Genomic DNA, 15,407 nt, shown 5'->3' with positions numbered 1-15,407 from the left:
CCCCCCCAAAAAAAAAAAAAAAAAAAACCCATGACATTTTTCAACATAATCAATGCAAAGGGGAGAATTATGGGCGTTGTAGTTTCCTAGCAAGCACATTATTATTATTATTATACAGGATTTATACAGCGCCAACAGTTTGCCAAGCGCTTTACAATATAAGGAAGGCATTACAATCACAATACAATTCAAGACAAGATGGTAAGGAGGGCCCTGTCTGTGAGGGCTTACAATCTAAAAGGGAGGGGGAAGTGATACATGAGGAGGTAGCTGTGTGGGGATGAATTGTTTGCGAACGTGATGGTTGAGGGGTTAGGTTGAGGTGGGATAGGCTTCCCTGAAGAGATGAGTCTTAAGGGATCACCTAAAGGCAGTCAAAGTGGGAGACAGACGGACAGGTTGGGGTAAAGAGTTCCAGAGCATTGGAGAGACTCTAGTGAAGTCCTGGAGGCGAACATGGGAGGAGTTGACAGGGGAGCTGGAAAGTAGGTCTTTTGAAGAGCGGAGGGGACGGTTAGGGTGATACTTTGAGACAAGGTTTGAGATCTAGCCGGGGAGCAGAGTTGGATGGCTTTGTAAGTCATTGTTAATATTTTGAATTTTATCCTTTGGGCTATTGGAAGCCAGTGCAGTGATTGGCAGAGGGGGGGTTGCAGAAACTGAGCGGTTGGTTAAGTGGATGAGTCTAGCAGCAGCATTCATGGTAGGCTGAAGGGGATATAGCCTGTGTAGAGGTAAGCCAATGTCACTATGCACTTGCTTGTGATGAGGTCACAGCTACTTTTTCTATTCTCTCTTTCTTCACACAGGCATTAAGTGCTTAGAAACGGCATTCCTATCCTTTGGGACAAACAAGGAATATGCCTAACAGTAACTGTGTCTGGAGTTCAGCTTTAGCTGATGTTTTGATTTTGGCTAGACATTGCCGGGTTAAAATTATTAACCTTCTTCCTATATCTCAGATCTCAATATTGAGACTATTGCAGAAACTTCCAAACTGTTATCGAGACATCTCTTTAAAAGATTGACTTAATGTAAATAATGTTGCCAATGTGTGTTAAAGCGGAATTAAACTTGCTTTAAAAACAAAAAAAACCCCATCAGGTGGTTTTTCAGCAGAAAAGATATACAAATTGTATTTTGCCAAAAAAACTTTTCTCTGGATCCTGGTGACTTTCAGTTTTCTGCATACACTACACGGCGTATGCAGCATGCAATGTACAGCCCGGCGCGATTCATGGCATGTGATGAATAGAGCCAACTCTCAGAGACAATGTAACACTTCTGTGAGCATTCATCTCCAGTTATATCATGAGTGGCTGTCAACTGGCCAAAGCGAATTGCCATAGGATAGGATCTGGAAATATTGGTGGTGATATACTGTTAGAACCATCATCACTAAAGGACAGCACAGAATGAGGTAGGTGTGCGCCATAATCTGCAAGTTGTGCAATCTGCAATGATGTGCATACTTGTACATTATAGTAAAATCTTACCCCCGCCAGTGAGTTTACTTCCACGTTAATTGCTCTTATGTAAAGTTTGTAATTGTATATGAAAATGAGGGCAGTTCTATTTGTATATTACACATGCAGACTCCAATTCCTAATTTGCAGCATCATTTGGTTGTGCTTTATGGCTCCTTTACCCAGTGCATGACTCTAAACCAGCCAACAGTTTAAAAACACAACAGTCCCTATGTCGCTGATATTTCAACAGTGAATCAGTTAGGCAGGGCCATCTTAGATAATCTACCCTGCCTCTAGCATTCTATATACAAAGCTCTACATTTAACAACAAAAGTATCAAGAGTTGTGCCTTCAAAGATGTGAATGTTTTATTAAAGCTGTCTGAAACTCAATAGTAATATGTCCCAACTCAAAATACACTGAAGGGAATTCATCAAAACTGGAGCAGACAAAATCTGGAGCAGCATTGCATGGCAACCAATCAGCTTCTCTCATTCATTTTCAAATCTTTACTGAACAAACTGAAGAGAGAAGCTGACTGATTGCCATGCACAGATGCTCCAGATTTTGTCTGCTCCAGTTTGGATAAATTCCCCTCACTATATTTTTCCTGTGAGATCCTTAGCCCATGGCGACAAAGAAATGAAAAGGTCAAATTATACATACAGTACAGAAACAACGTTTTCAAATAGTAGCCTGTGCCCTTATGTGTACATACATTTTCAGAAAAATCATGTACAAATAAAGCCTGCTTACAAAGAGGGTGTACGGCCCTTCTAGGAGTGCTACAGGCCAACAGCCGCATCTCTGCAAAACCTTCAGATAATGCTACTCGCTTGTCTGAATAATAGGACGGTGGTCAGAAATTGGATTATACACACTCATTCATTACCTTCAGACTGTGAAATTAACCTATACCCTGTAAAGCCCCTTTTTGTTTTCCTTTAAAAAGTTAAGGGTATGTTAACCCCAACAATAAACTTTTCTTATTTGCTCCCTTTTGGTCTGTTATATACACCATTGAAAAGTTAGAAAAAAAAAAAAAACTATTGATCCACATTCCAGTGAGCTTGTAACTTCCTGTACTTTCTCCCTCTGTTGAACTGAATCCCAAGCAGTGTCATTAACTCTTTACAATTTAATTCTATGGACTACTGACCCCCACCTTTATGTTATGGTGACCATGAGGGGGTGTTCTATAGCCCTAACTCACTTTCTGTCCTACGGTATCAATGCTCCTATGCAAATGCAGAAGAGCGGGTTAGCATTGTCCCCCTTGGACAGGAAGTGTGTTACCGGCAGGAACACTAAGTGAAAGGGCCAGAACGCACTGCATCGCATTGTGGCTGGCTCCGTATGTTGTGGTACAGGAGGGGGCATTGCAGTCCTTTGAAGTGAATGGCACCGTAGCCACGCCCTCCGGCCGCAATGCAATTGGCCACACAAGCCACATTATGCCTGCGGTCCGGTCCAAACAAAATAGTGTTTGCAGCATTTTGTGCCTTGCGTTCCCGTGTGGCTAATCGCATTGTGGCCGGAGGGCATGGCTACGGTGCCATTCACTTCAATGAACCGCCACACCCCTCCTGCCCCAAAACATGCTGAGCTGGCCACAATGCGATGCAGCGCGTTCTGACCAGAATCAGGCCGGAACGCACTGTGTCTGGGTGAACGAGGCCTGAAAAGAAGAAACCTAATGCAGCCACCACATCTAAAGACTAGTAAACTGCAAATAATGACATTTTTGTTTAAGGATTTAGAGAAAATCTGAAGATTTTATATAGAAAATCTGGTTTAGGTCACTATCAAGTGCCAGTTTTCTGTTATATCAGAAGCATGTGGTGCAGATTTAGAAAACTAGAAAGAGAACAAATCGTGCATGTATGTAAAACAGAGTTGTACTATATCCTTGATTACGACGTCTATTCACCTCTACGGCCAGAAATTTAACTGCAACATTTCCACATACATTTGTGGCATTTCTCAGTTAAATGACCCAATCCTGTACTTTCATTAAGGAGCTTCTGCAAGACTCTGATGACGATTGGGACATTTAAAACTGCTCCCTGGAGAAGATGTTAAACTCTTCCAACCGCCAGAGACACTCATTATAACAAAGACATTTTGCTGCCGCTTGTTTCTGGCTTTTTGTCTCTTTGTGATGGGCCAATCCTTCCCTGTTCTCACTACAGAGAGCAAAGCAAGTTAACTAATTGTACCTGCCACGGCTCAGTCAGCACAGGACAGATGTCCCACCACCCACTGCTTTAAGGGAGACATTTACTTATATGTGGCCATTCTGAGACAAGTGGCTCATTGTAAGATGATCAAAATCTGTCTTTGTCCACAAGAGGGCACATTTGCAAAGGAAGCAACATTTAAAAGGAGAACTATGGGGTTAAGTCTTTTCCCCATAGTTCTCCTTAGGGTAACGGGAGGACACAAACTAGCGTCCTCCCATCACCCTAGGCTCAGTATACCGCGAGCTGTACAATTGTGCCGGGATATACCCAGCTGCGGGACCGACAGCTGGCTCTGCCTATCTAGAGGCAGAGCCAGCTGTACCCGCCCCCTCCCCCGTCCGATCCACCAGTGAGCGCTGGCAGATTGGAGCAGGGAGGGGGGAATCCAGCCCCTCCCCTGTCACGGCAGAGAGCCGTGACAGGATCGAGAGGTGAGCGAACGCCGGTATGTGTTCGCTCACCTCCCGATCTACTGAGCCGACCTGTGACAGTCTCATTGTCACAGGTCGGCTAGAACTATGAGGTGAGTGAAAAGCACTCCTCATAGTTCTCCTTTAAGTGAATATCCCAGTTGATTGCATATCTTTTAACCTGTCTTGGATGTCTCTAAACGTGGCTTTATAAATCTGCATGTGAATTTCAGAAGAGCACAATGTGCAACACAAAACTAGACAACGGTAATGTTAAAATTGATAGGCAATTACAAATACTCAAGAGGAATTCTAACTGTTTTAAATCATCAGTAGGTAAGAATACATAATGGAAATACCTCTGCCAGTGCAAATCACATTTTTTGCTGGGTAAATATTCACTTCAATATAAATGTGACCTGCCAAAAAACTGGTCCAAAGGACTACTTACCAGTCCATCACTATTGAGCAGAGTGGACGTGGCCAGCCCCAACAAGACACCTGGCAAAATTCAACAGGAGATAATGTGGTGGCATTCGTTCTAAATGGCACCCCAATGCACTTTCCCCGGAACACCTATGTTGTAGTGCATTGCTATGCATTGCGTTACAAAGAAAGGGTCCTGTCCGATTTAAAATCAAGGGGTTACCCTAACGCAAAGCGCATAACCCTCACCAATCTCGAATTTTAGGCATGATGCACATGCCCAAAAAAACTTCACAAAAGTATACAGGACGTAACTGACACTACCTTTCTCTCCCGCAATCAATTCTACCACCAATTCCCAGATATCAAAATAACAGCCGGGACTTAGGCTGGGTTCACGTCTTTAGCACGTTTCAAAACACGTTTTTTTGTTCACTGAAACGTGCGTTGCGACGCTGGTTTTTTTTAACCTCCCTGGCGGTATGATTTTTTTCCCTTTTTTCTCTATCTTTTTTTTGTTACTTTTTAAACTTCCAGCCGGTTCCGCCCCCCTGCGACGCGGACGCTCGCAAGGGATGGAACCCGCTCGCGGAGGACACAGCAGGGATCGCGGACAAGGTAAGACCTACGCTGTATTCCCGAGTGTGGCTCGGGGTTACCGCTTTGTTAACCCCGAGCCACACTCGGGAATACCTGAAATACGCCCCAAAGAAGCTCCTGTACTATTTTGGGCGTAGGGCGTTTTTCAGCGCGACAAATCACGCTGAAATACGCCCAGGTGGGAACCATGCCCATGGCACTCAATAGGATTTCTCTTGCTGAGCGTTTTTCAGCGCTTCGATCAGAGGTGAAAATCGTGCGATTTTCCGCGTGATATTGCGCAACTTTTTCCTATTGGGCTGTGTGCAATCAGGAGCAAAATCGCTCGAAATCCACAGAAAAAAGGGTCATGTAGGAGCGACGAGCTACAAGTGATATTGAGCGGCAAGATGTGAACAGCTCCATTGAAATGGATTGGAGAAGCTACATAGAGTGATATCGCGTGGAAATATGAGCGATATCGCTACAAAAATCGCTCAGTGTGAATGGGGCCTTACTGTTACAGCAGCTGGCTCTAGCTGCTGCTGTCAAAAACATACCTTCTGATCAGTTTTTGTAAACACTGTTCAGTAACATTACTGTTACTTTGCATTAATTCTTTCTTTCATCATCAGATTAAAATGGTGCGTTTCGATCCGCATATGATGCCAGTTAAAGGAAATGTAACATGTAAAAAAAAATTTTTTTTTAAATGTAACCCCTTATTAATCCTAAACAGCCCTAGTTAACTACCCTTAGTTATTTTCCTGCAATTTATTTTTGTTTTTTACCTTTAATTTTTTTCTTTTGTTTGTATCAAAAACGTAATTTTACTGGTATTGTACATTACCAACTGTAGAAAAAAAAAGTTAAAAAAGTATACTTTTTAACTCCAGTAACAACTTTTAAAAATGTCTCAAATATGAAAAAATGTGGGGGTTTTTTGCAAGATAATATCACCAATAAAAAGTTTTTTGTCCTGAAACAATATATGTATATATCTTTGTTATCCTAATAATGACTACCTTAGTGCAGAAAAAACTGGGCACTATCAGAAACGTAAAAATTGCTTTAAGGGCCAGTTCACACGAAAGTGATTCGCTAAACACAGGATGCCATGTGTTTAAAGGCACACTATCACACCTAGCATGCGGGTACCGTGCATTAGGTGGGTTGCATTGCTATTAATTTGAATAGCATCCTGCACTGCAATGCTATGGTGTGAACTGGTTCCTAATGGATATACAAGCGAGGGAGTCAAAGTACTGAAAGTGCACATCTGGGCAGAAAGTACAGAACAATATCGGTTGACCCTGCTAGAAATCCAGTGAGCTCTTACAACATGTAGCTAGTAGACAATAATACCTTGGTTTCTGTGTTCTGCCCTGCTAGACTACAGAACACATTTGTCTGTTAGCCCTCATTCACACCTGAGCGAAATCAAAATATGCGCATTTTCAGCACGTTTTGTGCACGTTTTTGCACATATGTGTTTAAAAATGCACATACATAAAGTTTGCGCGTTTTTATGAGCAGAATGTGGCACACTAAAAGTTGACAAATGCACTTTTTACACACGTAAAAAAAGTGCAAACACGCAGCGAACGCACATATTTGAGTGTTTCTATTGAAGTCTATGGGACCAAGAAGCACAGGATTTGCCAAAAAGAAGCTTGTTACTTTCTTTGAACGACGGGTATTTGCTACAAGCGACAAGACGCTCACCTGTGAACATGGTTTTTTTGGGGTGTTTTTTCTGCTCAGAAAGGGTGCTACAAAACGCTTTGTGTGAATGAGATCTTAAGGAGATGAGGAAAGGGGTAGGTGGGATTTCAGTACAGCAGCGGCACTGTGAGCTCAGTGGGTATTTTTCTGCATTTGCAGCAATTTAAAGGAATAAAATACAAGTAAATGTAAATTGCAGAGATGTACTAAATATTTGTTAAAACCTAAAAATACATTTAATGGATGTTATCTTTAAGAGGCAGTACAGTACTTCCTTATTAGGACAGCAATGGCATATTAGAGATAAAAGTCTATGTACTAATTTTCAGCATCTTATTTTGTCCTAAAACAGATAACCAAAAAAATACCTCATTCAAAACCCACATATTTCTTAGATTGTGAGTTACCGGTAGTTGCGAGAATATTTTTTTGAATGACAAAAAGGGTGAAAGGGTGACCCACAGCAGTGTGCAGCCTGTGAACGATATAGCAGCTGGGAATTCTCTTTCACTAAATTAATTTTGATTGCAGAATGTTAATTAAATGCCAAAAGATGAAGTAGAAAGATCTGCCTTTTTCCTTTGTGCTGCAGTTTCCATAACTAATCTGCAGCTCTCAATCTTGGGTGGGAATTGAGAATCTATCTAGGCAGCCTAGTATTTACAGAAGAGGAGGGTGTTCCTAGCTATTCACAACAAGAAATACCACAAGGCTTATTAAACTTCCTTTAACAAATAAGATATGCAGACACCGTGGGCAGTACATTTTACATTAACTAACTAAAGCCTAGGTTTCATAAAATGTCAGTAGGTTAAAAGACAGCCAACAAAAAATTTGATAAAAATATGTTAAAAAGGAAACTTTTGGGATAAACCAGGCAATACACTGTTGGGTGCTATGCAACTTTTTCAGCTGAGGCTGCCAAGATGGCAGTATCTGTATGGAAGCTCTAAAAGAACTCTGTTTTTCTCCTTTGTGTACTGGGCCAGCAGCCATCCAATACAGGTTTATCTCCTATACAGCCACCTTTGCACCCATCGTTTAACTTCAAGTGGCAATTTTTAGTATAAAAACATTACATATTATGTACAATGATGGCATTATGAAGCCTACATAAGCTTTCTGTCCTAGGATGAAAAAAATGTTGGGCAGATCAGGGGTGTTCCCCGCTCTTCTAGTGAGCCATACGGATATATCTAGATTCCGTCAAAGGCAAAATCTGAATTTTAATTAATTCTTGGAGTGGCACTGAGGTTCTTAGTTCCTTTCCTACCTGGAACACATTACCTGGCATCTGATTAAACTGGCACCAGAGCAGGCTTTACCAACCCTTTTATAATGTAGGAAACCTTGTAAATGCTTTCATGACTCAGGGAATCCCCCACAAAAATATTATACTTACACCAGATGGTATATAATCAGTAGGCTGTAGACAGTTTTAAATCAAATAAAGAATAGGGTGTATTTAACATTCTCACTCTATAAGAATAAATTATCTTCATCAATACTCATGAAACAAATAATAAAATAATATTAGTCAGAAACACAATAAAAATTGTAGTGACCCGTTACATTGGTGGTCAGTGTAGAAGAGATCCCTTACATTGGTCAGTTTAGGTAGATCAAATCGGCTACTGCTTTTTCCTCAAGGAAAGCCTAGCAACTTCTGGAGAAACCCAAAGGCCTGGTTTACACCTGGGCGTTTTGTAGCGCGTTTGAACGCTCTGCAAAACGCTCAAACACCAAAATCCCATTATTTCCTATGGGTATGGTTCACACCTGGGCGTATTACAGGCCGTATGAACGCGCTACAAAACGCCCTATGCCCAAAGAAGTACAGGAGCTTCTTTGGGGCGTTTTTGTCACGCCTTTCCATTGGGATACAGCCAAGTAGCCCTGGGAAACGCGCGTTTGTCACGCGGTTTTACCACGAATCACGGTAGAACGGAAGAACGCGCGCATATTCGATACGCCTAGGTGTGAACCCAGCCTAAGGTTCTACACAACCCTGGGTTGAGAAAGTCTGCTCCAGAGTGTGTAGGTAGGTGCTTTGAACCTCAATTTCGTTTTTTACTTCAAAATGGAAATAGAGGTCTGTTTAGATATTGATATTTTCCCAAAAGCCCCTAATAATAATAATAATAATAATAATGTAAAAAAAAATAAATTAACATTTAAAAATTTAAACAGAAATAAAAAAGTTAAAAAAAGCTCCCCACCCACATTATAAGAAAAAAAAAAGGGACTAAAAAAAGATGGGGGGGGGGAGGTCATTTTTGGTTTCAGCCTGACAAATTCTGGTGCTGGAGGTGCATTGTGGTGCTATTCAGTTCAATGGCACAACAACACGCCTCCCACCTGCGGTGCGATCACCCGCACCGGAACATGCAGTACCACAATGCCGTGCATTTTAGTGCTGTGCGATTGCAAAAAATTGTGCATGCAGTTTTATTCTGAAGTAAACTATGTTTGTAACACTCCGTTTGTGTATTTTATTTTAAATTAAGGGTGGTATTTATTTGTATCAGATTAATCGAAAAAACAATCAGCCAACTAATCGACTATGAAAATAATTGTTAGTTGCAGCCCTAGTTCTTAGTGAATGGATGGGCTAAATATTGCAAAACAATTGGCTGCTTCATCTTTCAAACAGCGACAGGTTTAGTCATGCATCATTGAAGTACATACTTATCCAGTTTCTGACATTCAGGAAACTCTGCTCATTTGTTAAATCGAAAAGCAAAACAAATCCCATTGCATCCCTGAAAAAAGCTGTTGTTAAGCTGCGAAACCTGGAAAACAAGCAGAAAACAAAAGTAAGGAACTACTGAAATCACTTACAGACTTACCAATTCTTTTATCAATTGCTTGTTCTCAAGAGCTTTATCTCATTAGCTCACCTGGTCTCAGAGATCATGTATTTATCCAGCTCATGAGTGCTGTGGCACAAGTTTCCCCCAAGGGCTATACCTAATTTACAACAGGTAGGAGGGTAGAGATGCCACAAAGCTGGATGACAAGGCTGCTACAGCTCATGCTGCTGAAAAAGCACACACACTAATTCAATGTTTTTGAAAGCTTCCAAGGTCCCCTTCTGTGATCTGCAGACATCTGGGAGTCTCCTTATACATGAAACACATATTCTTATATAAACATTTTGTATACAACATGTACCCTTCAGACAACAGATATAAAAGGTCTTTCTACATTGCGTATATATATTACCGCTCACCAACAAACTGGTGACTGCAGGGCACATGTATGTGTGCCCTGCATCACCAGGTGGCAAGTGTGCTGGGAAATTTTTGCTTTTGTACTTTGTAAAGCCCTTCCATGTGCACCTTACGTTAAAGCTAGTTATGAATTGATGAGTGCCATTTGTTTCACTTGTTGGATTTGATGTGGGGACACACTGGGGGCTTCAGCTGCCATTATGATGTGCTGGGCTTCTCATGTGTCCCTGTGCCTTTAAGGAGGTTGGGCTGCCCACTGATGGACCTGCATCCAAATCATCATTTGCCAAGTATGCTCCAAGATGGAGGCTCTCATAGATTAGAGTTAGGACCACAATACACAGAGGGGCCCTGATAAAGCAGTGTGGCTTCAACACATTTTGCAAAGTTGTGCAACTAAAACGTCTGTATTTAACCCTAAAGGTGGCCATACACTAGTAGATTTTTGGACGAAAATCATACACGAACACTTTTGTATAAAAAAATCGAACAGTTTATGGTACATCGCAGATTTTCGTTTTTGATACTGTGATCGAATTTTTTTGATCGGTCAGGTTGGAACATTTTTTCGGATCGAACGAAAATCAATTCAGTGGGCTTTTTGTTCGTCAAAAATCTCAGCAAGAATACAGCACAATGCGCAAAAGGGATTATTTCCGTTGTTCGTCAAAAATTGGTTGCTTAGTATGGCTAAGGATTTCCGAAATCGAGCTTCGACTTTGCTTAGCGGGGTATTTGAGCTATAATCGACCGGGGGGGTTCGTGGCAGAAAAGAAAATTTCCAGCCGAAAATAGTGTATGGCCACCTGTATAGTTAGACAGTGTCATTTGTTTTTGTTTTGTTAACTTTTGTACTGCATCACCAAAAGTCACCGAGAGTCTGATGCCTGAGCTCACTGTGGAGACCAACTGACCTTGCCGAGAAGCTGCGAAACCCAAAAACACAGAGTAGTGGAAAACATTTGTAACTAGAGATGCACCAATACCAAGTACCGTACTCGGTACAAGTATAGATACTCTTCCAGCTCCAAGACTAAACTAGAGATAAATTCAAAAGTTAGGAGGCAGCTGTCATTTGTAAGGAGCACACGGAGCTCCTGGGATTTGTACATCCCTGTTTTAATACAAGTACTGATACATTTATGTTTATTGTAATGTGGACAGTTTTCCTAAATCAATACAGACTAATGACTTCAGGACAGTGGTGGAGTGCCAGAGCCAGGTCCCAGCTGCAACCGCTGCAACCCTGGTAGTTCTCATGAAAATGCCAAGTATCTGCACTGGTACTCGAAAAGTATCGGTGCATCCCTACTTGTAAGTGTAAGGCCTCATCTAAACCTTACACCATCTGACTCAGACATTTACAGTATATAGATCAGCTTTCTCCCTAGTGCCCATATATCATATCTTGGCAGCTGGATGGTAGCTCCATTCTCCCATACGATAGGAGAAAGCAAACATTGAGCTGAATGGCCTTGCAGCCATATGACAGCACTGGCACTTGTGTCTTTTTACAACTCATGTGAAGGAAAATCATAAGCAATCATTTTTCATGCTGCAAAAAATAAAAATCTTGTCAAGAATATGTAAGCTCTGTTTTATTTTGTACCAGAACAAAAGCTTTACAATACACAAAATCTCTGGTCTTATTAAATAAAGCTAGTATTTAATTTCCTGTTTTTGAACAGTATTTGCTCAGCTATCTGCAGCTATTTCTACAATTTTAAACAACTCTAGGGGGGAAAAAAAATACGGTTTCCACATTAATGCCTCAAAACTGCACTCCATACATAACATATACCTGGTGGTATATCTAGGGCCTCTATAAGAAACCTGTACTAATACAAATGTGTAGGTAGTAAATGCAGACTGGCAACCATCCTGCGATGCCTGGCAACCATCCTGTTCCTCTGGCTACAGCGAGTATGCAGGTCAGGTGTTCGCACTGGTCACCACTATATGTCTATACTTACCCTGAAAGAAACGTGCAAAACACATCACTGACCTGTAAGGTGTACACAGATCAGGAGCCCTGACTACAGTTGGTGTATATTTGTTCACTTCCAGTCACACAGAATATACTGAAGCTAGAAACAGCCAGGAAACTAGCTTTCTCAGAAGAAGGTCAGCAATAGTAGTCTACAAATTTCTTCCAGTACTGGTTTCCTATACAGTGAACACAGGTTCACTCTAACATAATTTGGGAGATTGTTACATACAAGATTACATGCAACTCTGTAACAAAGTTATTTCCTCCAGAAACATACGGTAGTATCCAGAAGGCATCCTGTTGTAGACAACTGAATAATGACAGTGTATCTTTCCTGATGTTTTCATCTGTCCCTCCAGCGGTGCGGCTGCTCTCCGATCCAGCGCTGACTCCTCTGTCCCTGCAAGCACTTCTGATCCCGTGGTGTCTGCATGCGGGTGCACGAGTACATAGAAACTTACCTTGCGTCTCTGCTCGTTTCCCGGCCAAAAATCCAAACTGCGCATGCGCCCGCCCTAAGATGCTTTGCGGCCGCCCGAGCAGTTTCGGATTCTCGGGCGGGAGCGCGCAGCGATAACGAGGTAAGTTTAAACCGCTGTTAAAGCGTTTTTTTTTCAACTTTTTGCATATATCTACTTCTTGCTAGCAGTAGATATAGGCAAAAAAAAAAAACAGAGGGTTTAAAACCCCTTTAATGCTGAACTTCAGGCAGATAAAAGCACCAATTCATGCAGGTACCCATAATCATTGTATTGTGTATTTGCAATTTCGCAGCAAAATTGAGATAACGCCTATTTTATATTTGTCACATGTTCCCATTCACATGGCATAAGCTAAAAGAAAATAGCTTTTACTTGTGTTAGGGTTTTAAGGGTTAAAATCTCTTCTTGTTTGTATGTCTTTAAAATGTTCTGAGGGGCTGTGAGACATGAGGGGGTCTGAGCTGGCTAGCCCATTGTATGTTAATGAAGCTTATCAGATAAACACAATCCTCAAATTTCAGTTTCAAGCCTTTCCATTAGGACAGACCACTGTAAAAGAGCTGAGAAAAACCTGGAATCAGCCATCTTGCCTCATTTAACATAACATCTAAAGTAAGATTTGTTTTTTGTATTTTAGTTATTTTTCAGTATGCGGTGTGAACAAACATAACATAGAGAGTGGTTTTCTCAAATTTGACTGCAAAAGTGGAAATACACTTTAAGGCAAGTCCTCTTCAAATATGATATGCCCAGAGGGGAAATCCTCTTTGAAAAAGAAAGGCCCGATGCTGTAAAACACAAGCGGATGAATGTCCACCAAACATTCCCTGGGTAAGCTGCACAGCGAATCCATTATGAATAGACCCTTAAGTCTATTTTTAGAAGCATTTAGTTGCGGAGTTGGACTCTGTATTCGTTTCCTAGAGTCCCCTGTAAGCACTGGGAGAGAAGTAGTACAAGGAGCCAATCAGTTGTGGTGCAGAACTCACATGATACTGATGAACATGCTAATAGGAAGAAAGGGCAGAGTGCAGACAAGAGAGATAAGATAATCAGTCTGCTGCTTCTTCTTCCTTGTCCAGTCACAGGCTCGGGGCAGGGACAAGACCTAGGCTGGCCATACACTGCTCTATTTTTCTCGTTCAACCCACGGGCTCAGCAAAAAAAGTAGAGCCGATTCCTCAATCAACACTACAATCCCGCTGTTTGCATTATATTGCAATACCCGAACAGAGTCGATGGCTCATTGGCTGCCGGCTCTGATCGTACAAAGATTTTCGGGCTGACTCCTTCGATCAGTTGATTGAGGGATGCTGACCGAAAGGGTGCCGACAGCGGCGCACACTGCAAATTTCGGCCGGTTCCTCAAGAACTAGCCAAAATTCACACAGTGTATGGGCACCATTACTCATATAAAAAAAAAAAAAAAACACTACGTTGGCAGTGCTACTTAGCAAAGCAATGTAAATTCCAGGAATTAATGGATAGAAAAACAAATCTTTCTGCGCTTAAAACCAGTCCTGTACCATGTATATACTCCAGAGGCATCTGAAAGCACCTTTTTAGCCATGCTAGTAGTTTAATAAGTTTGCATCAAGGACAGGTTTATTTTAAACTGAAACTTTCCACTTATGCAGTCAAATAAGGAGAGGAAATTTCCTTTGCACCTAGAGAGAATGTAAGTTAACACTAAGGCTGTTCACAGCAGCCACACGTAAAACATTTACCTCTTTTTTTTGCAAGTTTGAAAGGTCTCTGCAGAACAGCATGGTGTGGTGCAATGCAGTGGCCTCCAGTGCCATCCAGTATGAGGGGGAAAAGCAGCATTCACAGCATTGTGATGTGGATGGGGCACATAGGAAACAACTGTTTTCTGTGTGGCCTTGTGGTGACTGACCTTCATCCAGCAGGGAAAATCACTAGTCACCACAACCATAGGAACCAGCACTATAGAAGGGCTTTCTTTTACTTTGCAGAGGTGCTGAACCCCACTGTTTTTTTCTCTCTTACTATAAACTTCTAAAGCTGAAAGTTGGCCCTGGTCTGCTGCATCAATGTTCTTTAAAAATCAGCACTTATATCTGTCCGATATTATTCTCCCATAATTCTCTACATCACAGCACTCTTAATTGGAAAGGGAGCACTCTAAGGCGATCAGGCTCTGCTGAAGAACATCCATATGGGTAGTAGACATACTGGCAGAGTGAGCAACGTAATGGATCAACATGTTGCTGCTCCTCAATCATCCAATCAGCAGGCTGCTAGAAGAGGGGGGTGTCTGGTTAGCAAAATTAGAATTTAAAATTCTTTGGCAGGTAAACTAGCGAACAAAACCGTGTTTCAAACAATTAGACTTTAAAGAAAAAAACTTACTAAGCACTCTTTCAAAATGTCTTTCCTTGGAATTTTCATGCATCCAACAGTAATGTCTTAATGTTAATATTTAAATCTCATATGCGGTTTTAACAGTTCTGAAAGTTTGATACAGAGTTAAGCATTTCTGATTAGCAGAAACGTTAAACCTAACATGGATGCTAGTAATAGCCAATTTCACATCTCCCTGTTCCCTGTTGTGCTGCTGTCAGTCATCCTACCGTATAGCCAGGGAAACAGGCACATAATCTATCAATGTGTAGATTGTCCTATGGCTGCTAACCTGCATTTTAAAATATCTCCCAAATTAAAGTAGACCTTTTCCCCCTTTCACTAAAATCACATCAACATGCCAATTTAAAATCATATTACACTTGCTAGTTAAACCAACATGTTTTTCATTTACTTACAAATACAGTTCATACACTTCCTGGTCCACTTTTGCACAAATGATGTAATGTGCCAAAGCATTGCATT

At 41.4% G+C, this 15,407-nt stretch overlaps 1 protein-coding gene across 2 annotated transcripts in view; it reads right to left on the bottom strand.

Moving 5' to 3' along the window:
- RAB27A (RAB27A, member RAS oncogene family) overlaps nucleotides 1-15,407 on the bottom strand; it is a 40,156-nt gene that overhangs the window by 5,229 nt on the left and 19,520 nt on the right. For both annotated transcript variants that reach the window (XM_018557562.1, XM_018557561.1), the window contains exon 4: nucleotides 9,541-9,644. In XM_018557562.1, coding sequence (XP_018413064.1) covers nucleotides 9,541-9,644 — 104 coding nt within the window. The remainder of the gene's footprint in view (nucleotides 1-9,540; nucleotides 9,645-15,407) is intronic.

The sequence above is a fragment of the Nanorana parkeri genome, unplaced genomic scaffold (genome assembly GCF_000935625.1).
Source record: "Nanorana parkeri isolate BGI_ZX_2015 unplaced genomic scaffold, ASM93562v1 scaffold290, whole genome shotgun sequence".
In the NCBI taxonomy this organism is placed as follows: Eukaryota; Metazoa; Chordata; class Amphibia; order Anura; family Dicroglossidae; genus Nanorana; species Nanorana parkeri.
This window is presented reverse-complemented; position numbering and strand designations above follow the sequence as displayed.